This window comes from Euprymna scolopes, chromosome 31 (assembly GCF_053919585.1).
Source record: "Euprymna scolopes isolate OS-2025 chromosome 31, ASM5391958v1, whole genome shotgun sequence".
In the NCBI taxonomy this organism is placed as follows: domain Eukaryota; kingdom Metazoa; phylum Mollusca; class Cephalopoda; order Sepiida; family Sepiolidae; genus Euprymna; species Euprymna scolopes.
The window spans coordinates 47,645,203-47,671,676 of record NC_136512.1 but is presented as its reverse complement, the minus strand read 5'-3'; the positions used below and the strand labels follow the sequence as shown (position 1 = coordinate 47,671,676).

At 34.7% G+C, this 26,474-nt stretch overlaps 1 protein-coding gene across 2 annotated transcripts in view; it reads right to left on the bottom strand.

Moving 5' to 3' along the window:
* Positions 1 to 26,474, bottom strand: part of LOC145255735 (selenoprotein N-like) — a 369,827-nt gene that overhangs the window by 29,902 nt on the left and 313,451 nt on the right. For both annotated transcript variants that reach the window (XM_080114352.1, XM_080114354.1), the window contains 2 exons: positions 10,322 to 10,581; positions 6,118 to 6,327 (listed from right to left, as the gene is read on the bottom strand). In XM_080114352.1, coding sequence (XP_079970478.1) covers positions 6,118 to 6,327; positions 10,322 to 10,581 — 470 coding nt within the window. The remainder of the gene's footprint in view (positions 1 to 6,117; positions 6,328 to 10,321; positions 10,582 to 26,474) is intronic.

Below are 26,474 nucleotides of genomic sequence, written 5' to 3'. Positions count from 1 at the left end.
TCACCAGCCAGAGCATCAAGAACTGTGGGATCTGAATTGATCAGCTCGATCATCTCCCTGCTGTCTTGACAATGTCTTTCTTTCTGATCTTCTCTGAGCATCCTTGGGACAAACTTTGCGCAAATCTTCCGCATCTTCAGTTCCTCGTGAATAATTGTGTGTACAGTTCGCACACTGACATCAAACTGTGCACTTGTCTCTATAGATGCATGGTCCTTATCCATGAAATTCTTTATTTGACAAATTAAATCTGGTGTTCTGACTTCCTTACTCCTCCCATGCGTCTCACTATCCCTTACAGATTCCCTGCTTTTCTTGATTCTCTTATGTCACTCATAAACTGATGCAAGCTAGTCCAAAAGCAGTCTGAAACATTCCATACATTTCTGTGACATTTTTTTCAAGTTTAAAACAAGTGTCCTCATATCCAGATTGCATTTTTGAAATTCAGCAGCTGTGGCATTCAGAGTGTATTCCTGCTGAATCTGAAATCATAAAAATTGGTCAGTCATCTGTATGTATAGAAATAACATACAGAATTTTCAAGATTCTACAACAATTTTAAATGCTTGTACAAAAAGTCTGAAAACTTATTGAAGGCACCTTGTATATCTTTGGATAGATAAACTCAAAAAAAGTGAATATGTGTATATGATATTAAAAATCAAATGAGGGAATGGTATTTTATGACTCAACCAAAAAGGTTCATGCTTAAATCTGAAAAGTTATTTTGACTGATCCACTTTTGTTTAGCCACGAGATATTATTTCTATTTAAATCAGAAAATTTAGGATACGATTGCTTTTTTAATGGCGATACAGACTTCTTAGTGTGGTAGACCACACCATCAAAAAAATAAAAATAAATTGAGCTGTTATTTTTTTTATAATCACTTCTGAATAAAATTGGATCAATGAAAATATCTTTTGTGTGAATGCTTTAGTAAGACTATTATACAATATTGTGTTGCATTCTGTTTTTTGTTTTTTTTGTTTGCTTACACTTTTCATTTTTTAATTCTCTGGAAAATAAAGAAAAATCAACTTTTAAAAAACTTAAAATAGAAAGTTTTTTTCTAATTCAAAATTGTTAATATTTCAAATAATATAAGAAAAAATATTTTAATTCTACACTGAATTTCTTCAAATACACATAACAAAAAACAAATACAAAAGAAGTAAATGTATTGGATATATTTCATCATCATATCCACAGATTCACTTCTTTTCAGTTTTTCATTATAGGTTCTATGTGACTAAGGAGGCATTAAAAGATTAAACTGGTGTGTTTTAGGGTTCAAATGTTGGTAGTGTCAACATTAATAGCATAGTCATGCCCCTAATTTTATCAAATTTAAAATGATCAAAAATCAAAGAAATCTCATGAAATTTTAACCATTTATTCAATATTCAATGTATTTTAGCAGTTATATCTAATCGACTTTGTTCAAAAAATAGTTGCGTAATTCCCAGAAATGTGTGGAAGTGCTCGAGAATTGTATGCCAAAGTTAATCTAAAAAGTCGATAATAGCCATTCGACAAGTAACTCCCAAGATTGCTCTGGTAATGTGTTATGTTGAGTCGTAGTGGATTTGAATCAACAAAGTTGTTTTAGATTGTGTCATCTCGAATCAACGGAGGTGCTCAGGTTTAAATTGATGAAATTGTTCAAGATCGTGTCAGGTCACATGGATGAAGTTGTTTGGGACCATGCTACCGTGTGTGATATATTTTTGTTGTTCACTCTTCCCTCGGGTAACAACAAGCTATTTCAGCCATTAGGGCCTTCAACCCAGTATTTGATGACAGTGAATTCAGACAGTCAATAATGGAGTGGCTGGAGAAAGTTGTTGATATGTCAGCTGAGTGAGGTGAAGCACATCAAGTGTGTCATTCCAATGCATTTGTCAGGCGGCGTGTACGAGCAATTAAGTAAGGAAAAGCAGATCTTGATTGTGTAAAGAAAACTCTGTACACTTTGCTTTGGATCCCTTTGCTGCATGGAAACAGTTTGCAGCATGCCGCCTTCAACCAGGCGAAACGATCAATGTGTTTTTGGCAGAACTATGCAGGCTTGTGGTCCTGTTTGGTGGTGTATCAGATCAATACCTGCAATGTGCATTCATTGCTGGATTACCTGAACATGCGGAAGAACTATTACGAGCATCCTCCCAGATGGATAACCTAGATCTATCACACATGCTGGCATGCACTCGTGCCATTTTAAAGAACTGCATGGGAGTTCCAGAGCAGGCTGCAGTAGCTGCATGGTCAGCACAAACATACCTAAGGAGCTGAATACTTCCCGGCGGTGTTATAATTATAATAGACCCAATCATAGAGCAAGCGATTGTCTACTGGATGGTCTTGTGCTAACAGCAGATGGAATCACACTTTGCTGCTGTGAAATAGGAATGGTGCAAGTTAACATTGGTGCAAAGCTGAGCATTAACATAGAAGTCTTAGTTGTAGATGGATATTTGATTTGTTGCTTGGGCTGGATGCAATCAAGTGGCTGGAGGAAGTAGCTGTGTCTAGTGCCGGTGAGGTAACTTTTCCACATACCAGCAAAACCAATTCTGCTGCTATCACCATTACCAAACCTGATTTGGTATGCCCTGTGTTTTCATGCAACGGAATGTATTTTCATTGTGTGGAAAATTGGTTGGACACCTTCCTGTGGCTTCGTATTGCAGTGGCATTCATCAAATGGAGAGCCTTTGATGTCACCACCGGATGGGATGACAAAATTTATGGTGCCCCTCTCAATACAATGGTCAGAGAGGTCCTCACCAGAGTGCACAAAGAAGATCCAGCACGGGGCAGATGGTGTGTTGACAGCCAGGACCGTAGTGTATGGGTTGACGCAAGCTCTCTTGCCATTGGCGTGTCGTTAGTCCATGATGGAGCCATAGTGGAAGACGCTTGCTGGTTGCGCCCAGAAAAGGACTCTCAACACATAAACCTGGCAGAACTCGATGCAATGATCAAGGGAATAAACTTGGCAATCCTTTGGAAGACAACCACCTTGCGACTATTCACAGATTCTGCTTGCATCCATAAGTGGATTTCAGACACTCTTACTGGACGGGCTAGAGTGTGAACCAAAGCAACGAGCGAAATGCTCATCCGTCGGCTGCTCGACATGATCATGAGCCTGGTGAACGAATATGCACTATCAATGGAGGTGTCCCTGGTCAGATCCAGCATAAACAAGGCAGATTGTTTAACAAGGGTACCTCAAAGATGGCTTGATGCCATAAAAAGAACTGTTGAACCTACGCAACCTCCCTGTGCTGCATCTATGATCCCTGGTCAATCTAATCGGATTAAGGAAATCCACCAACAAAGCGGGCATCCTGGAGTCAAGCGGACCCTATATTTTGCTAAGTTGGTTAAACCAGGAGTGCAAAGGGCAGACGTCATGGAAGTGGTCAAAAACTGCGTGGAATGCCAGTTCATTGACCCGGCACCCGTTCGCTGGGAAAAGGGGAAGTTGGAAGTCAGGAGCCACTGGAGCTGGCTAGCGATAGACATTACTCACCACAATGGCGAGGATTTCCTGACTCTCATTGATTGCGGTCCGTCAAGGTTTGCCATACGGCGTATGCTGCATTGACAAGGTACAATCACTATTGTCCGTCAACTAAACAATATTTACCTTGAACGTGGACCTCCAACAGACATATTGCTTGACAATGGTGCTGCATTTACCAGTGAGCAGTTTAAGAAGTTTACTGACAGTTGGGGAATACATCTGAGGTTTCGATGCGCACATGTACCTAGTGGAAATGGGATCATTGAATGGAATCATCGAATCGTCAAAACAATCGCGGCTAGATGAGGCAGTTTATTTGTACAATGTAACCCTGAAAGATGATGTTTCACCCTCTACGGCGCCGGCTGATACATTGCATTGGTATCACGTCAGGGTGAAGGGCATAGAGACGAACCCGCTACCTGAACTGAAAGTAGCCGGAGAGAAAGTGAGGAAAGAGGATGTTGTGTGGATCAAAAATCCGTGAGGCAAGTGCACGACAAGGTATGGAGTTGGGCGAGACACTGAAATAATCAGCCCACAAGCGGTGCGGGTTGACAGCATGCCCCGTCATGTTAAAGACATATGGTTAGTAATGCAACCATCACTAGACAACATGAGCGAATCAGAGTCAGAATCTAGCGAGGCATTTCTCTGGATTGTAGCACCACCACCAGACAGTGACTCTGAGATTAGTAGCCTCCCAGAAGAGACAGAGATGCTCGACCCTCAGACCGTAGACGAAAGCACAAGTGAAGATGAGGCGTGTGTCGTCCCCCTCGAAGAAGCACCCAGCGAAGACGATCACCACTCCCTTGCCATCTCTGTGATCATGAGATCAGGGGGGAGCGTGGGGAAAATGGCTTACTGTACAAACGTCCTCGTGTCTGTCTGTCCTGTGAGTTGCACGCGTTGAGAAAGAAAAAAAGAGTCCATCATGGCGGCTGTGACATTTTGTAGTGAACAAAGCTTCGCAGGATCACGTGTGCGTGCCTCATAAAATCAGGTCACTTGTGGGTGGGAGAGGAAGGAGAAATCATTTGACGTTTGAGAAGCGGCAAAGTCAGTTGGAAGAATTAGTGTGAGCAGTGATTTTTGCTTGTTGATTGACTGCAATAACCTATTTCAGTACTTATTATAGTTTTGACATCTAGAAGCAGTTGCACTGACAAGATTCTGCTAGCGTCATTAAGCAGTTGGGGATTGTGTTCTGTGAAAGGGGGGGTCAACAATTGAATTGCTCATCAATAATGGTGCAGTGTTTTGTGGAAAGATATTTGTGAGTTTACATGAATGTTGGCATGATTTTGGTGCACCCACGTACCCTCAGAAAATGAAATAATTGAGAGGTCTCATTGCATAATAAAGTACATTGTGACAAGAATGAGGTGCATGATCTTGGAGGCAGTGTACTGGCACAACATTACACTTAAAGATGACAAGACGGTAGGATCCATATCAAGGGTATCGATGAAGTGATGGTGCCTTACAATGCTAATCAATACAATCAATACAATACAAGGATGAGAATATCAATATCAATACAATGCTAATCAATACAAGGAGATGCTGCTTGAGTGAAGAATCCATGGGGAAGATGTACGACACAGTGCAGCACAGGTATGGTGACAAAAATCAATAGCCAACACTTGGTTTCAGTTGATGGAACACCACGCCACATAAAGGATGTGTGTCCAGCCTGCCGATATGATCGTTTAATCTATGACGAAATTACCTCATCAGATGATGAAGCCTCACTGCTGTACAAACAACCACATGAAGAAAGCTCCTCAGAAGATGATGCACACAAGGATGCAGAGCAGGAAAATGAAGATGATGCACCCAAGGATGCAGAGCAGGAAAATGAAGATGATGCACCCAAGGATGAAGAGCAGGAAAATGTATGCTGTTTTAAAATATGACAACTTTGTTTTCTTTTTTGTTGATTTTTTTAAAAATATTTTTCTGTAATTTAAATTGCTATCTTGAATTTATTGAAAAAATATTTTAAATTAAAACTGACAGAAAGAGTTCATCCTTTTTGTTTAAATCTCTTTTTAGGCATTCAAACAAATATTTGAGCAAATTACTTTGCATCTGAAGAATTTTCTTGGACATTCTTTTCAAAGAACTTTTACCATTTCTTTTTTTTGTTTGTTTTTATGAACTTCTCATTCATTTGTTAATATCTTATATTGGAAATCAACACATTCCTTGTTCTTTCAATTTTCACCCAAATTAAAAGTCCAACAGCTTATAAGCATGCAAAAAAAAAACATTTGGCTCTGCTAAAACTAAATATTTAATACCAAACAAATACACATGTGAAAGTTAAATATAATGCTAACTCATCTAGCAAGAAGGAAACAGTGTAATATTGAACAGTGTAGAACTGGTATGACTAGGAAATATCTCAGTATGCTTTCTGAAATTTAAGCTGAACATTTTATTTAATCAATAATAAGCATGACGACAGGACAAAATATTAAGAGACAAAATAAAATAAAAACGTGTATAAAATTGTTAACGAATGGAAATCTTAAAAACTAGAGAAGAAATAAAAGTTATGTCAAACTAACTTGAAGATCCAGCACAAGGGAGAAACTGCTAATGAAATGTTTCTTGAGTAAGGACATAACAGGCGAACTCCTTAGGGCCATGTCCCTCAGAGTCCGCCCTGAACCTCAGCAACTTTGATCATCCAAGACGCCCCATAAAATAATTGAATGAACCAATTTTTTTTCTTCCTTGGCTTTTTTAAAGGCAGTTGTGAAGTTGTAATAAGGTACCTAAAAAAGAAAGACGAAAATCTTTATTCAACAGTCAAAAGAATGGCATTAAAATTTAAGTGAAATTGAATAACCAAATTAATGAATTACATGAATTTTTTACAAGAAAAGATTCAGAAAAAACTAAATTGTGCTCATTTCACCAACTAAAAATGTAAATAATCTCAAAAACATTTCAATGAAAAGGTCATTAAGCATAACATGATTTTAAAGCAATAGTTCACGTAATCATGAGCAAAAAACTATCAAGTAGAATCCAACATCTTTAGATAGGCATGTTTAAACTTATTGCAAGAAACATTTCTTTATTAGGTTGGTGCAACAATAATGTCGTTTTTTGACGTTCAACTTATATAAAAAAAATGACATTATTTTTGCACCAACCTAATATGAAAATGAAACAATTTTTCTTATGGAAATCTCTAATAACCTATAAGTTTCTCTAACTCTCCTGAACACAGTCTATTAATAGTAAAGTGATGGTATACTTTCAATATTATGGCCTTTTTTTTTTTTTTTTTTTACTTATTCCTTTTCACACCGTTTTTCTCTCTTGTTACTTTGTCTCCTAGATTCTTCTTTTAACATGACTTATGAAAGTTTATCATTTATATTTTACATGTCACTGCTAGTTCAGTATTATTAGACTAGCGTTTAGTTAAAATTGAAAAAAATGTATATTACTGGTAGGAACTCCTGATGTTGAGGATCACTATGATGTACTTTTTCACTATGCTCTTAACATCATTTTACTTTGTTTCTTTTTATTGCAACCCTCCTTCTGCTTCACTTTGTAAGATAGTCGGAAGAAGCTAAATAATGAAAACTTCTCTTAAATATATGGTTTAAATTTCATTTAAATCAGGGATATATATTTGGAATTTTAAGGGAATTCTATTTCCATAGGTTACTTAGAGATGGGGCATGTAAATAGTTGGCTCGTAGAGGATAACATACAAATTTAAGATCACTTTAATCATCTTACCCAGAAAATTTTATACACATGATTTAAATTTCATAAAAACTTGGATATATTTGAAGTTTTAAGGGGGTTCTACTCTCATAGCCTCCTAAGGTGTGCACTTAGAGATTCGAAGCACTTCCATTTAGATAATACACTTTTAGATTTTATTTCTTTTTATGGGGAACACACAAACATCATACAAAAAATCATGGAATTTTGTATACATTGAAGATTTGTGCCACATATGTGGTGATTTGTAAGTGTGATTTGTAAGGACATCTTCTCGGACTCGAATGTCACTAAAGTTAAATACTGTTACAAATAGTACACTCTGCCAAAATAAAAGTTCATAATTTTCAGAGATTTTTCAGAGATATATGCTGTTAATATTGTTATATAATAAACAGAGATTTCTATATTGGGTGATACTCTCACATGCTAGGAGCAGTGGAAAAACCCCGAGGGCAGTAGTTGACATAAAGCATATATGCATTACAAAAAATACTTACAAAGTTTCTTTTAATTTATGGTCTGAAGTCATAGTTAAATGTCCAAATGCTTGTTTCTATGATGCTATCTATGCACCAAAGGCCAATACAACAAACTTTTTCAAATATCAAGTTACTGCTTTGTTGGTTTATGTAAGGCTTTTAATGTACATAAATTCATAATTATGAAATTTATATACAAGAGAGGGTGTTACATGATAAGGGCTGTCCCCTTTTCATGTAAGTATAAAAATAGAGAGATTTAGTTAAAATGAAAATGAAATAGCATAGACGAAATTCGAACCTCGTAATTTAGGTTTAGGTTTAGAAATAGATTACAAGAGAGAATTAGCAAATGGAATGTGAAATGAATTAGCAAATGGAATGTGAAAACAAGCCATTGTTTAGTTTAGAGATAAAATAGTTTCAAGAAAAGAATGTGCGTTGTCAATTCTGTTATGAAAATTCAATTGAGGAATGCAACTATAGGATAATTTAATAAACATGTTTTTAGCATATTGGAAATATAGGTTACTGGGAATATAGGTTAAAATTCCTTTTGTAAACAAAGGAAAAAATTTTGGACACGCATTTCCAGAACACGTGAAAGAAGACACATGTTTTAACATGTGTATGACGTCATGGAAGATGGGAAGTTCTCGATATAGTTAGAAACTTTAGAGAAACTGGGGGAGAGACGGAGAGAGAGTCTGAGGACGACAGACGACAGTCCAGACATGGGATTCGAACGTCTAGAAGCGAGACGGTCACTTTTGAAACTTAGAATGTGAAGCTTTGAATTCTTGACTCAGAAAACCACGACCGGTCGGGAGAAGAAATAAACCCATCATGTGTTTTTATAAACGTCGTCTTTGTGTTGTAATTCTACCAAAAGGTAAAGTGAAAATTGTTATTATATGTCTTGTATATCATGTGTTTTAAAATGTCTTTACATACACGTCTCGACATCTCATATCTACAATGTGAACACTAAGACTGTCTGAACATTGTTTCATCACTCAAAGAGCTTCTATTACACTTCTAAGTATGAACATTTTATAAATATGAATCTCGTCATAAAACGAACACGGAACGCAACAACATCTCTCTCTGAGTCTTTCAACATCTCTCTTAGTAAGACTCTCTAAGACTCTAAGACACACTATTAATAAGTTTTAACAAAGAACAATAACAACGAATGATAACAACAAAAACAATAATAATAAGACTATTATATAACAAGGGTGCTAATGGCAGTCATGAGTGGCAAGAAAGCAACAGATAGAAAGAGTTAACAAAATTATTAAAAAGTTTATCTATTACATTATCAAAGAATTAAAGAAAATTTGAACCATTTAACGCGTATTCTTTCACAAGTTAAAAAACATTTATTGCAAAGCATGAAAAACAAAATTTTTCTTTTTAGAAACTTTAAAAGTTAAAGTAGTTCAGTATTTAATGTGAAATCATCAATTTTCAAAATGCACTTTTATAAGATTTACAAAAGTTATAAAAATTTAATTAAATTGAATCTAAAAATTACATTGGATTATTTTATGTACATTTTGTTGCACTTAAAAATTAAATTTAGCAATTTAGCAATTAATGATATAGATATACAATTTTCAACTAAATTTATTTCTAAATTACAACACAATGTACAAAACATAAGATAAATCTAAGGTAATTTTCAGATTCACTTTAAATTAAATTTTTATATTTTGGTTTGTAAAGTTTATAAAAGTGTACTTTGAAAATTGATAAATTTCAAATTAAATCCTACACCTTAATTTAAAATGTTAAAAACAAACAAAAAAAAAACAGTTTGCAAGAAATGCTTTTCTAACTTGTATCTCTCTCTCTCTCTCTCTCTCTCTCTCTTCATCTGTATTTCTCCTCCTACTGCCACTATGCAACCATGTTATTGTATGTAATATCTAAAAAATAAAAAATCTCAATATTTTAAAACAAAAACTTTTAAATAACTTTCTTGAATGCAAAATTTTTAATTCTTTAAAGCAAAGAAGTAAGGAACAAATTTTATAAAGGTCTCATTAACAAATATAACAGGAAAAATTAAGATAAAAATTTAAAACATGCAAAAACAAGAGAACAAGAGCTTATAAAGCGAAAATGCCTATTAGAAGCGGTAGGAAACATTTTGTGTCCTGACACTTTCGGACAAGGACAAGTGAGGTTCAAACAGTCTATAGTGTCTCAGAATTTAAATAAATTTTTAGTAAAAGTTGATATTTTACCACTTTATTAAAATATCTAGAATAATATAGAAAATTAATAATTCCAACATTTTTTCTTCCTCGACATTTTCATGATTGTTTTTTATATATTTGATCCTCTAACAAGTTACTCATAATGTAAATTTGACTTTCGATGCAGTTTTAGTGTTGAATCCATCTTTTCTGATACTACCTAATAAAAGTTTTCTCAGAAGTTTAAATGATTTTAAAAATACTATAATGGAGTTATTTTTTTATTACAATACATACAACGTTTAAATTAATTTGTAGTCAAAATAATTTACCTCTTTAAAAGGAAACATGTTGACATTTAGTTTATCCATTGCTTTGTCAGTTGTGATTTCTTCTTTCCAAGATAAGGATGGCTTCTCTGTGTTGATTAAAATCTGCTCAAAAACTTCATGTGAATCAGCACTAGAAAGAGGCATTTTCTCATGTAACTTTCTCGAAGGGGTCATAGATTTTAGTTCCATTTGAGGCATGTAACCAATGTCAACCATCATGTTTTCCTGATCAGAACTATCATCTGTCAACCACTCCATATCTAAAAAGAAAACAATGAATAAAATTAGATGTAGAAGGTATTGTCAATTTTAATAAGTATAATTTTGATTAATTCCAACAAATTCTAATTTTTTTAAATCAAGTTTTTTCCCTCTGTACATTTAATGCACAGGAAAATTTTGTCTAGACAACATAGTTTTTAATTTATATCTTTTAAAGGGGAAATAAAACCAAACTCATTCTATCCAATTTTTGCAACCACATTGTGTTCCAATAGTATCACTAAGGTACAACAAACTTTTGAACAAATTCAATAGCTGCACCATTCAAATATCCACATCAAAATTCTCATCCATCTCCATTGTCTTTTTGTACATAAAGTGATTATTGTCTCTCAATTTACAAGTAATTCAACCGAACTTCTTGTGCACCCAAGTGCATACTTGTTAAAAAAACATTGAGTTGCACCTGACTTCTTTTTTATAAAATGAGCAGAACTTTTTCAAAGCTACAACTACTGATTATCACTTTCGTTTTAGTAAACCTTTAATTTCCATATCAATCCTTCAAGCTTTGAACAACATATTGACCTTTCATTATTTCATCAGCAAGTACTAAATCATCAGCCACACAAAACTTTCATGAGAAACCCAACAAACTTAGCATAAAACTTTGATGTACCCTTATTTTAATGTTAAAGTTGTCATTAAATGTGCTATTAATTCTTACATGACGTTGAACATTTCTATACATTGCTCAAACAATTTTCACTAACTACTTGTTTGCTTCTATGCAAAGCCCACCAGACAACATCTTTTTGCATTTTGTCAAAAGCTTTCTAAAAATTCACAAAAGCAAAATACTACGAAATGTATATTTGATTTTGTAAATTGAAGAATAAGTTTCGTTTGTGGACATACTAAAATTATATAATATAAATGTTTTCAGTTGATTTAGAATAACTTTCATGGAAGTAGCCACATGTTTCTCATCTCATGTGGTTGATAGAACTTTGATTTTTCTTTTCTTCTGTGCAATCTGGTGCTACTTGGGTGCACATTAGATTTTGTCTTTATTTTGAAATTTGTACATGTTATATGCTCATGTCAATCTTCCTGCTGTGTTTATACAAGCTAATTTTTTGTTTGAATTAAAATTTTCATAATTGTTATCTGAAATACAAGTTTAACCATAACTTGAAAGCAGTTTGTTAAATTGTCTCTCACACTAAGGAATTACAGTTTTATGCTATATAAAGAATGAGTTATTTAATTTTAAAATAACAATAATCATTAAAATGATTAGTGAATTCCTTGAAAATAAATTGAACCAACAGCTCTATAATAAAAGTATTTTCTGAAATTATTAAATTTAAAACAATGTATTTTCTATAGATCAAATAGTTATAATGAGAAAAAAATAAAACATGGAAGCTAGTTAATATTTGAATATTGACCAATATCTGACCACTACAGCAAGAGAATCTTGGCACTGGAATACAATTTTGATTATGCATAATGTATTACTAAGTATACCAAATAAACGCTATTATTGAGCTGCATAATATATCAAAGAATGCTAAGATATTGAATTTGTCTCTATTTACATCTATATGTAAAAATTAATGAGGTATTCACAAAAATCTATTCTGTAAGAGATTAAAACAATGCAAGACATTAGACAAGTGTTGTTAAAGAATTATTTTTCTTTTTTATTCAGGAACTAGATTACATTCTTCTAAGTATAAATTAGATTCAGATTATTTTTTAGGAATTTTGACATGCCCCCCCCCAATAGGAACCAAATCCTTGAGAGAGATATTGGATGTGAGCATACTATGGATTTATCTCAACAACTCTACATCATCTACAAAGAGTCTTGCTTTACTGAGGCAGACATGATGCAGAGTTTCTGCCGATGATGGAACAATTCCATTCTCTCTATATGTCAAAAAACGAAGAAATTATTAAATTGAAATATCAGTGTGATATTAGGTATGTAGGTAGAACTACTCAACATTTAGAAACCATGATTAATCAACATGTCCCCATCAGTGTTAGTTTTGGAAAAAAGTCAATATTTCATCTTGTTCTTTGCCACTTTTACTAGAGTTAGAGGTTAGCCAATTACTTGGGGGTAATTTTGATTGTACCAGGACTTATAAATTGAATTGTTTCAAGATAGTCATAGTTGTTCATTCAAATGTCTCCATATTTGAGAATTATGTTCTATAATTATTCTTCAGAAACTCAACCTTTTCCTAGGTCAGAAAAAAAAACATTTCATTGCCTTTTTCTTTCTTTTGAGCATTCACTTTCATTGAAAGGATTTCTTTTCTAGATTTTTATAGTGTAAAAGCAAACAATATATCGAATTCATGTCAATATTGTTTGTCTCATTTAATTGTCTCATTTACAAATATATCCAATTTAAATGAGGCATCACACTTGCTTAATGAAACTATTGGTTGTATGATTAAGGAATCAAAGTTATTTTCCTTCTAACAGTTGTTTAGGGAGCTTGTCATCTTCCATCCTCATCAGGTATCTTAGCTAGTGCATGCACATATGTATTATGTACATTTTTGTGTCTTGCTGAAGAAATGCTGTCAGCAACTTCCAGCTAATTTGTATGATCTTTATAATGCACATTTGGTGGAACCTCTTTAGAGCCTTAATATGTAAGGTAGTACATAGTCCATGTTTCTGAGGAATACAAGTGAATTATGGTTTGATGTGATTTGCATATCAATGAGGCTAAACACTGGAATGAAGGAATATAAGGCCGACAGTCAAATTAGCGGGAGTGGAGTTCTGGAGAACCGAACTGAACGGGTCAGAATTGAGAATGCTGATAAGAATCCAGTCCAGGTTTTTTTTTAGAAGCTATTTCAGCATGAAAAAGTCGCTGTGACCGAGACGAAATTTGAAAGCATTGTCAAAGGGAAAATTAAACGAGTCGTATCGAAATTTGAAAAAGGAGAAAGATTGAACGAGTTGCGCCAAACTGTAAAGGTTGAAAGTATAGAAAGAATGAGAATATTGAATGGCACGCGTCGAATTTTGAAAAGATTGAAGGTGTTGAAAAAAGGGAAGATTAAAATGATTTGCGTCGAACTTTAAAAATTTAAAGCATTGAGAAAGGGAAAACTTAAACAAGTTGTGGTCAGAGAGGTGAAGATATGATGAAATGAGTCGGACCTTTCTTGTCTTTTTGTTTGTTTGGTATTCCCAGAGAAAGCTTCACAAATTGAAATGAGATCTTGCACTCGACTAAAGATGAGAAGTAAAACAACTTCACCGGTCTACCACTGGCTAATACTGACTTGCACACCAGACCACTAGTCAAATCCCCAGCCTAAGGATCAACAAATTCATCAAAGGTGCTACTACCAGATGCTGCTACTACATACGCCAGGTGACTTACCAGCTTGCCCGAGAGAAGAGATGGCTACAGAAATAGTTTCGATATCGCTGACTGGCAGATAACAAATCTGCTAAGTTGTTTCCTTTAACGATTCCCAATGAAAAACTTTAGGGATCATTATTTGGTGCTTTTAAGGCACTCCCTAATAAAATAATTTAACACAATTTTCCGAACAAACAACAAACCACTTCTTAAACTTAACAAGGAAAAGGTTTATTTAAAAAAGGCATTAAACTCGAAGGAGGAAAAGAAGGAAGGAAGGTTCGGGACTTCACTGCTTACTAGGTAGTTACAGCCGGTGGCTGTCGTCTGATACCTAGTAGGAGCAGAGGAGCGAAAGGTCTAGTCCCTTCGAAAGCTGGTGGAGTAAGAGAGAGTTTTTTCTTCTTGGGACCGGAAGCTGTCACCCTTGGGGATTAAAAATATTCATGAGCTACTCCTCTGATTGGCCAGTGTGTGGGCAAATCACTCAATCAGGGAGGAATATGTGCAAGAAGAAAGAGGTCTATTTGCGTCTGCTACAAAACAAACTCTTATCCTTCGATATTGTTATAAAAAACAACACCACAAGGAATAACAATTAGTGACATATTTTATCAAAAAAGAAGGCTGCAAATTGCTGATAAAAACTATGCTGAAATGAATAACCTTAACAGTAGGGACAAAATGTTTATTAATTTATTTTTATTTCGGACTATTATCATCTATCTTTATTAGTTGTTGTTTTCATCTTTATTATTATTATTATAAGATCAAAACAATAACTAATAAAGATGAGAATAATAGTCCAAAATAAAAATAAATTAATATATATATAATGCTCATCTCAAAAATGAATTCCAATTAAGGAATAATATATATGGACAAAATGTTGTTGAACTAAAGAACACTTTATTTTATTTGCTTTTCTTAAGTTTGTTTTTGAAATAAACGATTGATCAATCAATCGCTTAAAATTAAACTTATATTGTTTGTCTGGTTCTTTCCCGCCACCATATGATTATTCATAATGTAACACTATCAATAATTTTATATACGTGTTCAAAAGCTGAACTTTGCGAAATTTTGATGCTATTGTTATATCGCATATCCATATTCACATGAATAAACAAAAAACCAGCAGGAGCAGCGACAGTGATAATAATGGCGACGCTAAAACAAAGCCCGTTCATCGATACAACGCAAATGAACACACTAAACACACACGACAATATCAAAGCCCATTTTTTTTATGTACACTCATCAACAGAATAACTCGCACCTCAACAAAGAAAACCGCCAGAGGAAGACGTACACCAAAAGAAAAATTAAAATACAAAACACAAACATCACAGCAGCCACAACTCCGGCAGCATATAAACACAAATGATTATCTCAAAAAATACTGCAACAGTACAACACCCACTAGAACACATTCACAACTTTCTTAGCTTTAAATTGCTATAAAATGTATACAAACACCAAACAGACGAATCCCTACAATACATTAAAACACAAAAAACAAATACAAATAAAAAGCGAAAACAATGACCAACGATAACAGCAGCCTTTTGTCTACAACTACGTCCGTATCCCGAGTATAAAAATGACAGCTTTTTCGACAAGTGGGCAGATGGGCCCTGCGTGTCAAGTTATGAACACCACTCCATCACCAACCAGCAGCCGTTAATTCCTCGCCAGCGACACCGCCGCTATCTCACTTGTGATACTGGACAGCAAGCCTTGAAGACTACCTTTCTTCGCCGTCGCTGCCGCCAGATCACCACAGCTCACTAGCTAACAGCCATCAAGCCCTCACAGCGACAACAGCTAGTAAAATTACTGCGTCGCCGCACTGCCGCCATCTCATTCGTGATACTGGACAGCAAGCCTTGAAGACTACCCCACTTCCACCGCCGCTGCCAGATCACCACAGCCCACCAGATAGCAAGGAGTGTCCCACCAATAGTAGGAGCCATTGGCACAAACTCGCCATAGCGACAACTACTTTTTGGATTACTCTTCTCCCGCCATTGCCGCACCCATATCCCAGACACTAGAACACTAAGCCACATTCCTGTCATCACTGCCACTGCACACGTATTCCAGACGCCATAACATATAAGCCACGTTCCTGACATCGCCGCCCCCCACCTCAGCCTGACCTAACACCAGACCGTCGCCGAGTCATATTAAACACCCGACCAGCATTCCTACCAACGCCCCACCACCGCCGCCGCCAAATTATCCTGACACACCAAACAGTTCGTTTCACGATCGTTTTAACTTTAAATAAAAAGTTTAATCTCAGCCTTTTCGTTTGTCTCTTTCTTGCTTTCATACGCTCAGTTTTGTAATATAACACTTGTTAGGAGAAGCTAAATACGCATTTGAAGCTCGGACTTTGATAATTTGTCGGGCTATGAGAATTTTTTATATGCACATGCAAGTCGTGCTTTGAAAAGTCGCTATTCTATAGAAATTTGAATGGCAATTCGAGTGCCGGACTGCCGGACTTCGAAATTCGGTTGTATTTGAAAAGGAAGGAAGGTTATCGCTTTTAAACGAAGGAGTTATTTTATGAAAGTACGATTTGAATCGATTTTCTTTTTTGTTTATTTTCGAAAAGGAAAAAGTCGCTTAAAATGCGATTTGGACGACTTGTATGTATTAAAAAGTCGTCGAGGAATTTTGAATGTAATTCGGTTATATTTGCTGGGGAAAAAAAGTTGTCGCGAGTTATTTTTTAATGAAAGTACAATTTTTTTTTTTTTGTTTATTTTTGAAAAGAAAAGAAAAAAAGTTGTCGCTGTTAAACGAACTTCGAATGCGATTCGGTCGGCTAGTACGTAAAATGTCGTCGTTTTTAAATGAAAAATTTAAAAATTAAATTCAGTGTGCTTGTCCGGTTAGTGAGGGCTAGTTGTGTGTCTAGCCAATCTAGCAGGGTTGTAAGTTTACGAGGTGATCTTTAAGAATCAGGGGGAATGAGGTTTGATGTGATTTGAATATCAATGAGGTTTGATGTGATTTGAATATCAATGAGGTTTGATGTGATTTGAATATCAATGAGGTTTGATGTGATTTGAATATCAATGAGGTTTGATGTGATTTGAATATCAATGTGGTTTGATGTGATTTGAATATCAATGTGGTTTGATGTGATTTGAATATCAATGAGGTTTGATGTGATTTGAATATCAATGAGGTTTGATGTGATTTGAATATCAATGTGGTTTGATGTGATTTGAATATCAATGAGGTTTGATGTGATTTGAATATCAATGAGGTTTGATGTGATTTGAATATCAATGTGGTTTGATGTGATTTGAATATCAATGTGGTTTGATGTGATTTGAATATCAATGTGGTTTGATGTGATTTGAATATCAATGAGGTTTGATGTGATTTGAATATCAATGAGGTTTGATGTGATTTGAATATCAATGAGGTTTGATGCGATTTGAATATCAATGTGGTTTGATGTGATTTGAATATCAATGTGGTTTGATGTGATTTGAATATCAATGAGGTTTGATGTGATTTGAATATCAATGAGGTTTGATGTGATTTGAATATCAATGAGGTTTGATGTGATTTGAATATCAATGAGGTTTGATGTGATTTGAATATCAATGTGGTTTGATGTGATTTGAATATCAATGAGGTTTGATGTGATTTGAATATCAATGTGGTTTGATGTGATTTGAATATCAATGAGGTTTGATGTGATTTGAATATCAATGAGGTTTGATGTGATTTGAATATCAATGAGGTTTGATGTGATTTGAATATCAATGTGGTTTGATGTGATTTGAATATCAATGTGGTTTGATGTGATTTGAATATCAATGAGGTTTGATGTGATTTGAATATCAATGTGGTTTGATGTGATTTGAATATCAATGAGGTTTGATGTGATTTGAATATCAATGAGGTTTGATGTGATTTGAATATCAATGTGGTTTGATGTGATTTGAATATCAATGTGGTTTGATGTGATTTGAATATCAATGTGGTTTGATGTGATTTGAATATCAATGTGGTTTGATGTGATTTGAATATCAATGAGGTTTGATGTGATTTGAATATCAATGAGGTTTGATGTGATTTGAATATCAATGTGGTTTGATGTGATTTGAATATCAATGAGGTTTGATGTGATTTGAATATCAATGAGGTTTGATGTGATTTGAATATCAATGAGGTTTGATGTGATTTGAATATCAATGTGGTTTGATGTGATTTGAATATCAATGTGGTTTGATGTGATTTGAATATCAATGAGGTTTGATGTGATTTGAATATCAATGAGGTTTGATGTGATTTGAATATCAATGAGGTTTGATGTGATTTGAATATCAATGAGGTTTGATGTGATTTGAATATCAATGAGGTTTGATGTGATTTGAATATCAATGTGGTTTGATGTGATTTGAATATCAATGTGGTTTGATGTGATTTGAATATCAATGTGGTTTGATGTGATTTGAATATCAATGTGGTTTGATGTGATTTGAATATCAATGTGGTTTGATGCGATTTGAATATCAATGTGGTTTGATGTGATTTGAATATCAATGAGGTTTGATGTGATTTGAATATCAATGAGGTTTGATGCGATTTGAATATCAATGTGGTTTGATGTGATTTGAATATCAATGAGGTTTGATGTGATTTGAATATCAATGAGGTTTGATGTGATTTGAATATCAATGTGGTTTGATGTGATGTGAATATCAATGAGGTTTGATGTGATTTGAATATCAATGTGGTTTGATGTGATTTGAATATCAATGTGGTTTGATGTGATTTGAATATCAATGAGGTTTGATGTGATTTGAATATCAATGTGGTTTGATGTGATTTGAATATCAATGAGGTTTGATGTGATTTGAATATCAATGAGGTTTGATGTGATTTGAATATCAATGTGGTTTGATGTGATTTGAATATCAATGTGGTTTGATGTGATTTGAATATCAATGAGGTTTGATGTGATTTGAATATCAATGTGGTTTGATGTGATTTGAATATCAATGAGGTTTGATGTGATTTGAATATCAATGTGGTTTGATGCGATTTGAATATCAATGTGGTTTGATGTGATTTGAATATCAATGAGGTTTGATGCGATTTGAATATCAATGAGGTTTGATGCGATTTGAATATCAATGTGGTTTGATGTGATTTGAATATCAATGAGGTTTGATGTGATTTGAATATCAATGAGGTTTGATGTGATTTGAATATCAATGTGGTTTGATGTGATTTGAATATCAATGAGGTTTGATGTGATTTGAATATCAATGTGGTTTGATGTGATTTGAATATCAATGTGGTTTGATGTGATTTGAATATCAATGAGGTTTGATGTGATTTGAATATCAATGTGGTTTGATGTGATTTGAATATCAATGAGGTTTGATGTGATTTGAATATCAATGAGGTTTGATGTGATTTGAATATCAATGTGGTTTGATGTGATTTGAATATCAATGTGGTTTGATGTGATTTGAATATCAATGAGGTTTGATGTGATTTGAATATCAATGTGGTTTGATGTGATTTGAATATCAATGAGGTTTGATGTGATTTGAATATCAATGAGGTTTGATGCGATTTGAATATCAATGTGGTTTGATGCGATTTGAATATCAATGTGGTTTGATGCGATTTGAATATCAATGTGGTTTGATGCGATTTGAATATCAATGTGGTTTGATGTGATTTGAATATCAATGAGGTTTGATGCGATTTGAATATCAATGTGGTTTGATGCGATTTGAATATCAATGTGGTTTGATGTGATTTGAATATCAATGAGGTTTGATGTGATTTGAATATCAATGTGGTTTGATGTGATTTGAATATCAATGTGGTTTGATGTGATTTGAATATCAATGTGGTTTGATGTGATTTGAATATCAATGTGGTTTGATGTGATTTGAATATCAATGAGGTTTGATGTGATTTGAATATCAATGTGGTTTGATGTGATTTGAATATCAATGAGGTTTGATGTGATTTGAATATCAATGAGGTTTGATGTGATTTGAATATCAATGTGGTTTGATGTGATTTGAATATCAATGAGGTTTGATGTGATTTGAATATCAATGAGGTTTGATGCGATTTGAATATCAATGTGGTTTGATGCGATTTGAATATCAATGTGGTTTGATGCGATTTGAATATCAATGTGGTTTGATGCGATTTGAATATCAATGTGGTTTGATGTGATTTGAATATCAATGAGGTTTGATGTGATTTGAATATCAATGTGGTTTGATGTGATTTGAATATCAATGTGGTTTGATGAGATTTGAATATCAATGTGGTTTGATGTGATTTGAATATCAATGAGGTTTGATGTGATTTGAATATCAATGTGGTTTGATGTGATTTGAATATCAATGTGGTTTGATGTGATTTGAATATCAATGTGGTTTGATGTGATTTGAATATCAATGAGGTTTGATGTGATTTGAATATCAATGTGGTTTGATGTGATTTGAATATCAATGAGGTTTGATGTGATTTGAATATCAATGAGGTTTGATGCGATTTGAATATCAATGTGGTTTGATGCGATTTGAATATCAATGTGGTTTGATGCGATTTGAATATCAATGAGGTTTGATGTGATTTGAATATCAATGTGGTTTGATGTGATTTGAATATCAATGTGGTTTGATGTGATTTGAATATCAATGAGGTTTGATGCGATTTGAATATCAATGTGGTTTGATGCGATTTGAATATCAATGTGGTTTGATGTGATTTGAATATCAATGAGGTTTGATGTGATTTGAATATCAATGTGGTTTGATGTGATTTGAATATCAATGTGGTTTGATGTGATTTGAATATCAATGTGGTTTGATGTGATTTGAATATCAATGTGGTTTGATGTGATTTGAATATCAATGTGGTTTGATGTGATTTGAATATCAATGAGGTTTGATGTGATTTGAATATCAATGTGGTTTGATGTGATTTGAATATCAATGTGGTTTGATGTGATTTGAATATCAATGAGGTTTGATGTGATTTGAATATCAATGTGGTTTGATGCGATTTGAATATCAATGTGGTTTGATGTGATTTGAATATCAATGTGGTTTGATGTGATTTGAATATCAATGTGGTTTGATGTGATTTGAATATCAATGTGGTTTGATGTGATTTGAATATCAATGTGGTTTGATGTGATTTGAATATCAATGTGGTTTGATGTGATTTGAATATCAATGAGGTTTGATGTGATTTGAATATCAATGTGGTTTGATGCGATTTGAATATCAATGTGGTTTGATGTGATTTGAATATCAATGTGGTTTGATGCGATTTGAATATCAATGTGGTTTGATGTGATTTGAATATCAATGAGGTTTGATGCGATTTGAATATCAATGAGGTTTGATGTGATTTGAATATCAATGTGGTTTGATGTGATTTGAATATCAATGTGGTTTGATGTGATTTGAATATCAATGAGGTTTAATGTGGTTTGATGTGATTTGAATATCAATGAGGTTTGATGTGATTTGAATATCAATGTGGTTTGATGTGATTTGAATATCAATGTGGTTTGATGCGATTTGAATATCAATGAGGTTTGATGTGATTTGAATATCAATGTGGTTTGATGTGATTTGAATATCAATGAGGTTTGATGCGATTTGAATATCAATGAGGTTTGATGTGATTTGAATATCAATGTGGTTTGATGTGATTTGAATATCAATGTGGTTTGATGTGATTTGAATATCAATGAGGTTTAATGTGGTTTGATGTGATTTGAATATCAATGAGGTTTGATGTGATTTGAATATCAATGAGGTTTGATGTGATTTGAATATCAATGAGGTTTGATGTGATTTGAATATCAATGAGGTTTGATGTGATTTGCATATCAATGGGCGCATATAAAGTCGGCAGTCAAGATGGAGAACCAGACTGAACGAGTCAGAATTGAGAATGCTGACAAGAATCTAGTCCAGGTTTTTTTTTTTATTAGATGAATAGACTAGGCTTACAATTCATATCCATTAAGCTTTGTTTTGATAGTAATAACTCTTAGACTGAAAAATATAGATGACTAGCAGTTCAGCCCGACTTTGCTGAAGTCCTATGTACTGTGCATAACTTTATGTGCATATTGTGCGGTTAAACACACCTAAAAAAAAACTGCATTCACTTCTTGTTCTAAAAATAACAAATAAATAAATTAAAACCCAATTACGCGCGCAAACAACAACAAACAAGATAAATTTCAGAGGCGCAAAGATTTTATAAAAATACGCCCATGCAAATTCTACGGGGAACAAAACTTAAAATGTGTTTGGTTCGGTGGACGTGACAAAAGAGTACATTTTTCAACCAATCAACGCGCAAAGAAAGATTTAATTTTCAAAACCTCACATCACCTGGAAGCCGATCGACAAATACTTAACGAATTCACTCACTCATTCTCACTCTGCATCCCTCACTCTTCGCTCACTTCTCCATTCACGTCAACGACTCTGTTGCTACGTATTTTTCAGCCAGCATCACAAAACACGATTATCCCCATGCACGCACACACAGAGAAACGCTTATTCACACGCACGCACACGCCAGGCGAATAATGCAGATATTCAGCCGCACACAAGGAAATTTACCTCCTTTATTTCTCCTAGTTCACACAAAAATTAAGCCTATTTTCTCGTCGAAAAGTACCTGGATTTGTACGAACAATGGCTTTATATTAGTGGGATTGAAGACTGGTATATTCAGTGTTGACGTGGCCAGAGGTGTCTCAGCCGGCAGTGATTCCATTTCTTTCTTTTCCTTTAGTGGTGTGTGAAAGTGATTTTGAAGCCTTTAAACTGTCGGTTGTTCCATTCAGAGTTCAGGACCCTTGTTGTTGATGTTGAAAACTTTTGATTTTGGTTTGGTTGCAAAGGTTTGCAGTTTTGAGGTCTTTAAACTGCCAAGTAATCTCAGAAATTGTAGTGAACCACTGTACAAGGGGGGGGGGTGCACGCTCAAATTTCGTTTAGGTTTGTTGACTTGTAGTCGTGTGTGCTTGATAACCAGATATTAGTCGAAAAGCTACCAACAGACGTCGTCGCCGAGGTGACGGATTTACTGGAGAATGTATCAGAATACAACCCGTTACGACCGGTTTAAGGAGGCAATATTGAAACAGGCTGGCTCATCCAATGAGACAAGGTTGTGCAATCTCTTCACACAGGTCGAATTGGGAGATCGTTCCCCCTCACAACTATTACGGCATATGCGAACATTACTGGGTGACAACAAAATGTCCAGAAACATCATAAGGAGTCTATGGTTGGACAAACTACCCGATACAACAATACAAATTCTCACATCCACGGCGGAAGAAACAAAAACCGAAAAACTAACAGACATGGCAGACAGAATACATGAAAATCTTCAGAACCACAAAGTGAACTCTGTTACAAACAAAAGACGAGGAAGTCAAGTCTACGGTTGAAAAACTTTCACGGTAGTTAAAAGATTTGCTACAGACAGACCATTGGTACCCACTCAATAAACGACCGAACTATAGAAAACGACATCTTAGTAAAGGTCGAAGCAGCACACGGGAGAAAACGAGCAAATTTTGTAATTATCATGAAAAATTTGGTACCGAAGCGAGGCGTTGTACTTATCCTTGTTCCTTTAACAAAAGAAACAAGGAAACGAACGTTCCAGCCAGTAGAGATGAGAACTGTTGCTGGATTTTTTACTAAAGGTCATCTATTTTATATTCGTGACAACACTCATGGGTATAACTTCTTAATAGGCACTGGAGCGGAGATAAGCGTGATACCACCGCCGCCAAATCAAAAAATTACACCACAGTCTTACCACCTCCAAGCAGTTAACGGCACAAAGATCGTGATTAAAGGTATCACCAAGAGATATCAGTCTACCGGAATCAGTTCTGCCTTAACCAAAGATACTTACATTTGCCAGCTTTTTCAAAAATATCCACAACTCTCTCAGCCATTCGAGAATGTGGATATTATTAAGCATAATGCAAAGCACTATATTAAAACGAATGGACACCCGTCTCCACCACCATCAGACGTTTGAAACCCGATAAATACAGGACGGCGAAAGATGAATTTCAACACATGTTACAGCAAGGAATTATCCGACTGTCCAAAAGCACTTGGTCTTCTCCTCTACACATGGTACAAAAATAAGACGTAACAACTTGGCATCCTTGCTGCGATTTTCGGAGATTACATGCACAAACCATACCGGATAGATACCCTATCCCACACATTCATGATTTCACAATCGGATTTTGGATTACAAAATGCCACAGTATTTTCCAAGTTGGATCTAGTGAAGGTATATTACCAAAGTCCAGTGGCAGAAGAAGATATCTATAAAACGGCATTGACCAAACCATTTAGACTTTACAAATTCGTCTGAATGCCTTTCGGAATTAGAAACGCTTGTCAGACCTTCCAGAGGTTAATAGATGAGGTTTTTAGGGATCTGCCATTGGTATTCGTATACGTGGATGATGTCCTAATTGCTAGTAGAAACCTCAACGAACATAGACAACACTTAGAACAAGCTTTCCAAAGACTGTCCCATTATGGACTGAAAATAAACATTGAAAAATGTATTTTCAGCCAATAGGAGATTAACTTCTTCAGACACTCAGTCGATAAGGACATCACCATTACACAAGCAAGTAGGTGCCATTTCAGATTTCCCACAATCTATGTCTGTTAGACAAGTTCGTCGTTTTATATGCGTAATTAACTATTACAGACGATTTTTACTTAACTGTTCTATGATCCTTGCACCGTTAACATTGAAGAACAAAACGAAAAACCAACAATTAAAGTTGGAAGGATCTGCTTTAGAAGCTTTCAAAATCAAGCTAAAACTGCCTTAGTCAATTTCATGAAATAGTAGAAAAAACGAAACTCACACTTACAACAGATGCGTCAGACAGGAGAGCTGACAAACTTATATTCCTAACAACCAATTATGTGTTCATCAGGAATGATGCAGTAAAAAACAACACTTTGTCCAAATTACCGAGGATGTTATGAAATTTTAGACAGGTGTAACAAATATTTTACTGTCCTGCAGAAAGAAAGGAAGGATAACATCGCGATTGACTGAATTAAACCAGCATACATTGAGGAATACCCTCAGACAATTTTCCCACCAGGACAAACTCCCATGAAACAAGGGAGTGCAGCACAAAAAGATACAAACGCCAAACCCATGACAAATATCGGTAGGACTTTTCACTGGCTGAAACATTTGAAGGAATACATTACATATTGAAAAATATTCACATTTTTACAATCTGGGGGGGGGGTATTTGTGCAGTTAAAAACACCTAAAAAAAGATGCATTCGTTTCTTGTTCTAAAAAATAAATGAACCCAATTACGCACGCAAACAAAAAAAAGATAAATTTCAGAGATACAAAGATTTTAAATAATACGGCCATGCAAATTCTGCGGGAGAACAAAACTTAAAATGCGTTTCGTCCGGTAGACGTGGTTGAAAGCATACCATGTGACAAAAGATTGCACTTTTCAACCAATCAACACTTAAGGAAAGATTTAATTTTTAAAACCTTTTTCTCACATCTTAAGGAAAATTAAGCCGAGCGTTGCATAGCATTACAAGAAAAAGAAAAGGAAAACTTACCTTGGAACTTTAAAGTTTTATTAGCGATAAAGGAAAATGGTATAACATTTTTTTTATATATATATATATATATATAAATATTTTTTAATGGAAAAATAATTTTAAACATTTGTTCACTGGTAAGTCCAAAACAATACTTCCAAAGACTTTTTTTTTTCTTTTTTTGTTACAAGAAAAATAGAAACAAAATTGCTTTTGGGGGGGGGGGTCTTTTTTTTTTTTATAGAAAAACGTGTAACGTTGAAACAGTTTTTTTTACAAAAAAAAAAAACGAAACATTTTTTTTGGGGGTGGGGGGACAAATCTTTTTGATTTTTTTTTTTTTAGAAAAACGTGAAAAGTGAAACATTTGTTCCCCATGATTCGTCATAGCCTTCGTTTCGGGATCTACAAAATGAAGGCTGTGGTGGTTCACCGTCAAATGGCGATACCCCTTTCCCCCCACTTTGTTGTATGCCTTCCAACAGCCTGATACGATTGTGGTCCACGGCAGAATATACTGTTTTATTAAGGGAAGGAGGGTTTCTGCATTCCGGTTTGGTACACTCACCAAAAAACTCTCCTTTTCGGCGGGTTCGTATCCACCGAAGACCCAGACCGGTGTGATTAGTCGGCCTACGTTATGTTTTCGGCGATTGAATACTGCCTCGTTTATTTCCACTGTATGGCCCGGGTCCCCTATCTGCCAGGGATTTCTGAGAAAATATTCTCCACAGATGCCTCTCAGAAAATTTTTCCATCGTGTGTGATGACCTTAAACCGCATTTGCGTTGGAGATCTTTTTTTGTAGCTCACTGGTAGGCCCACAGGTAAATGATTTTGA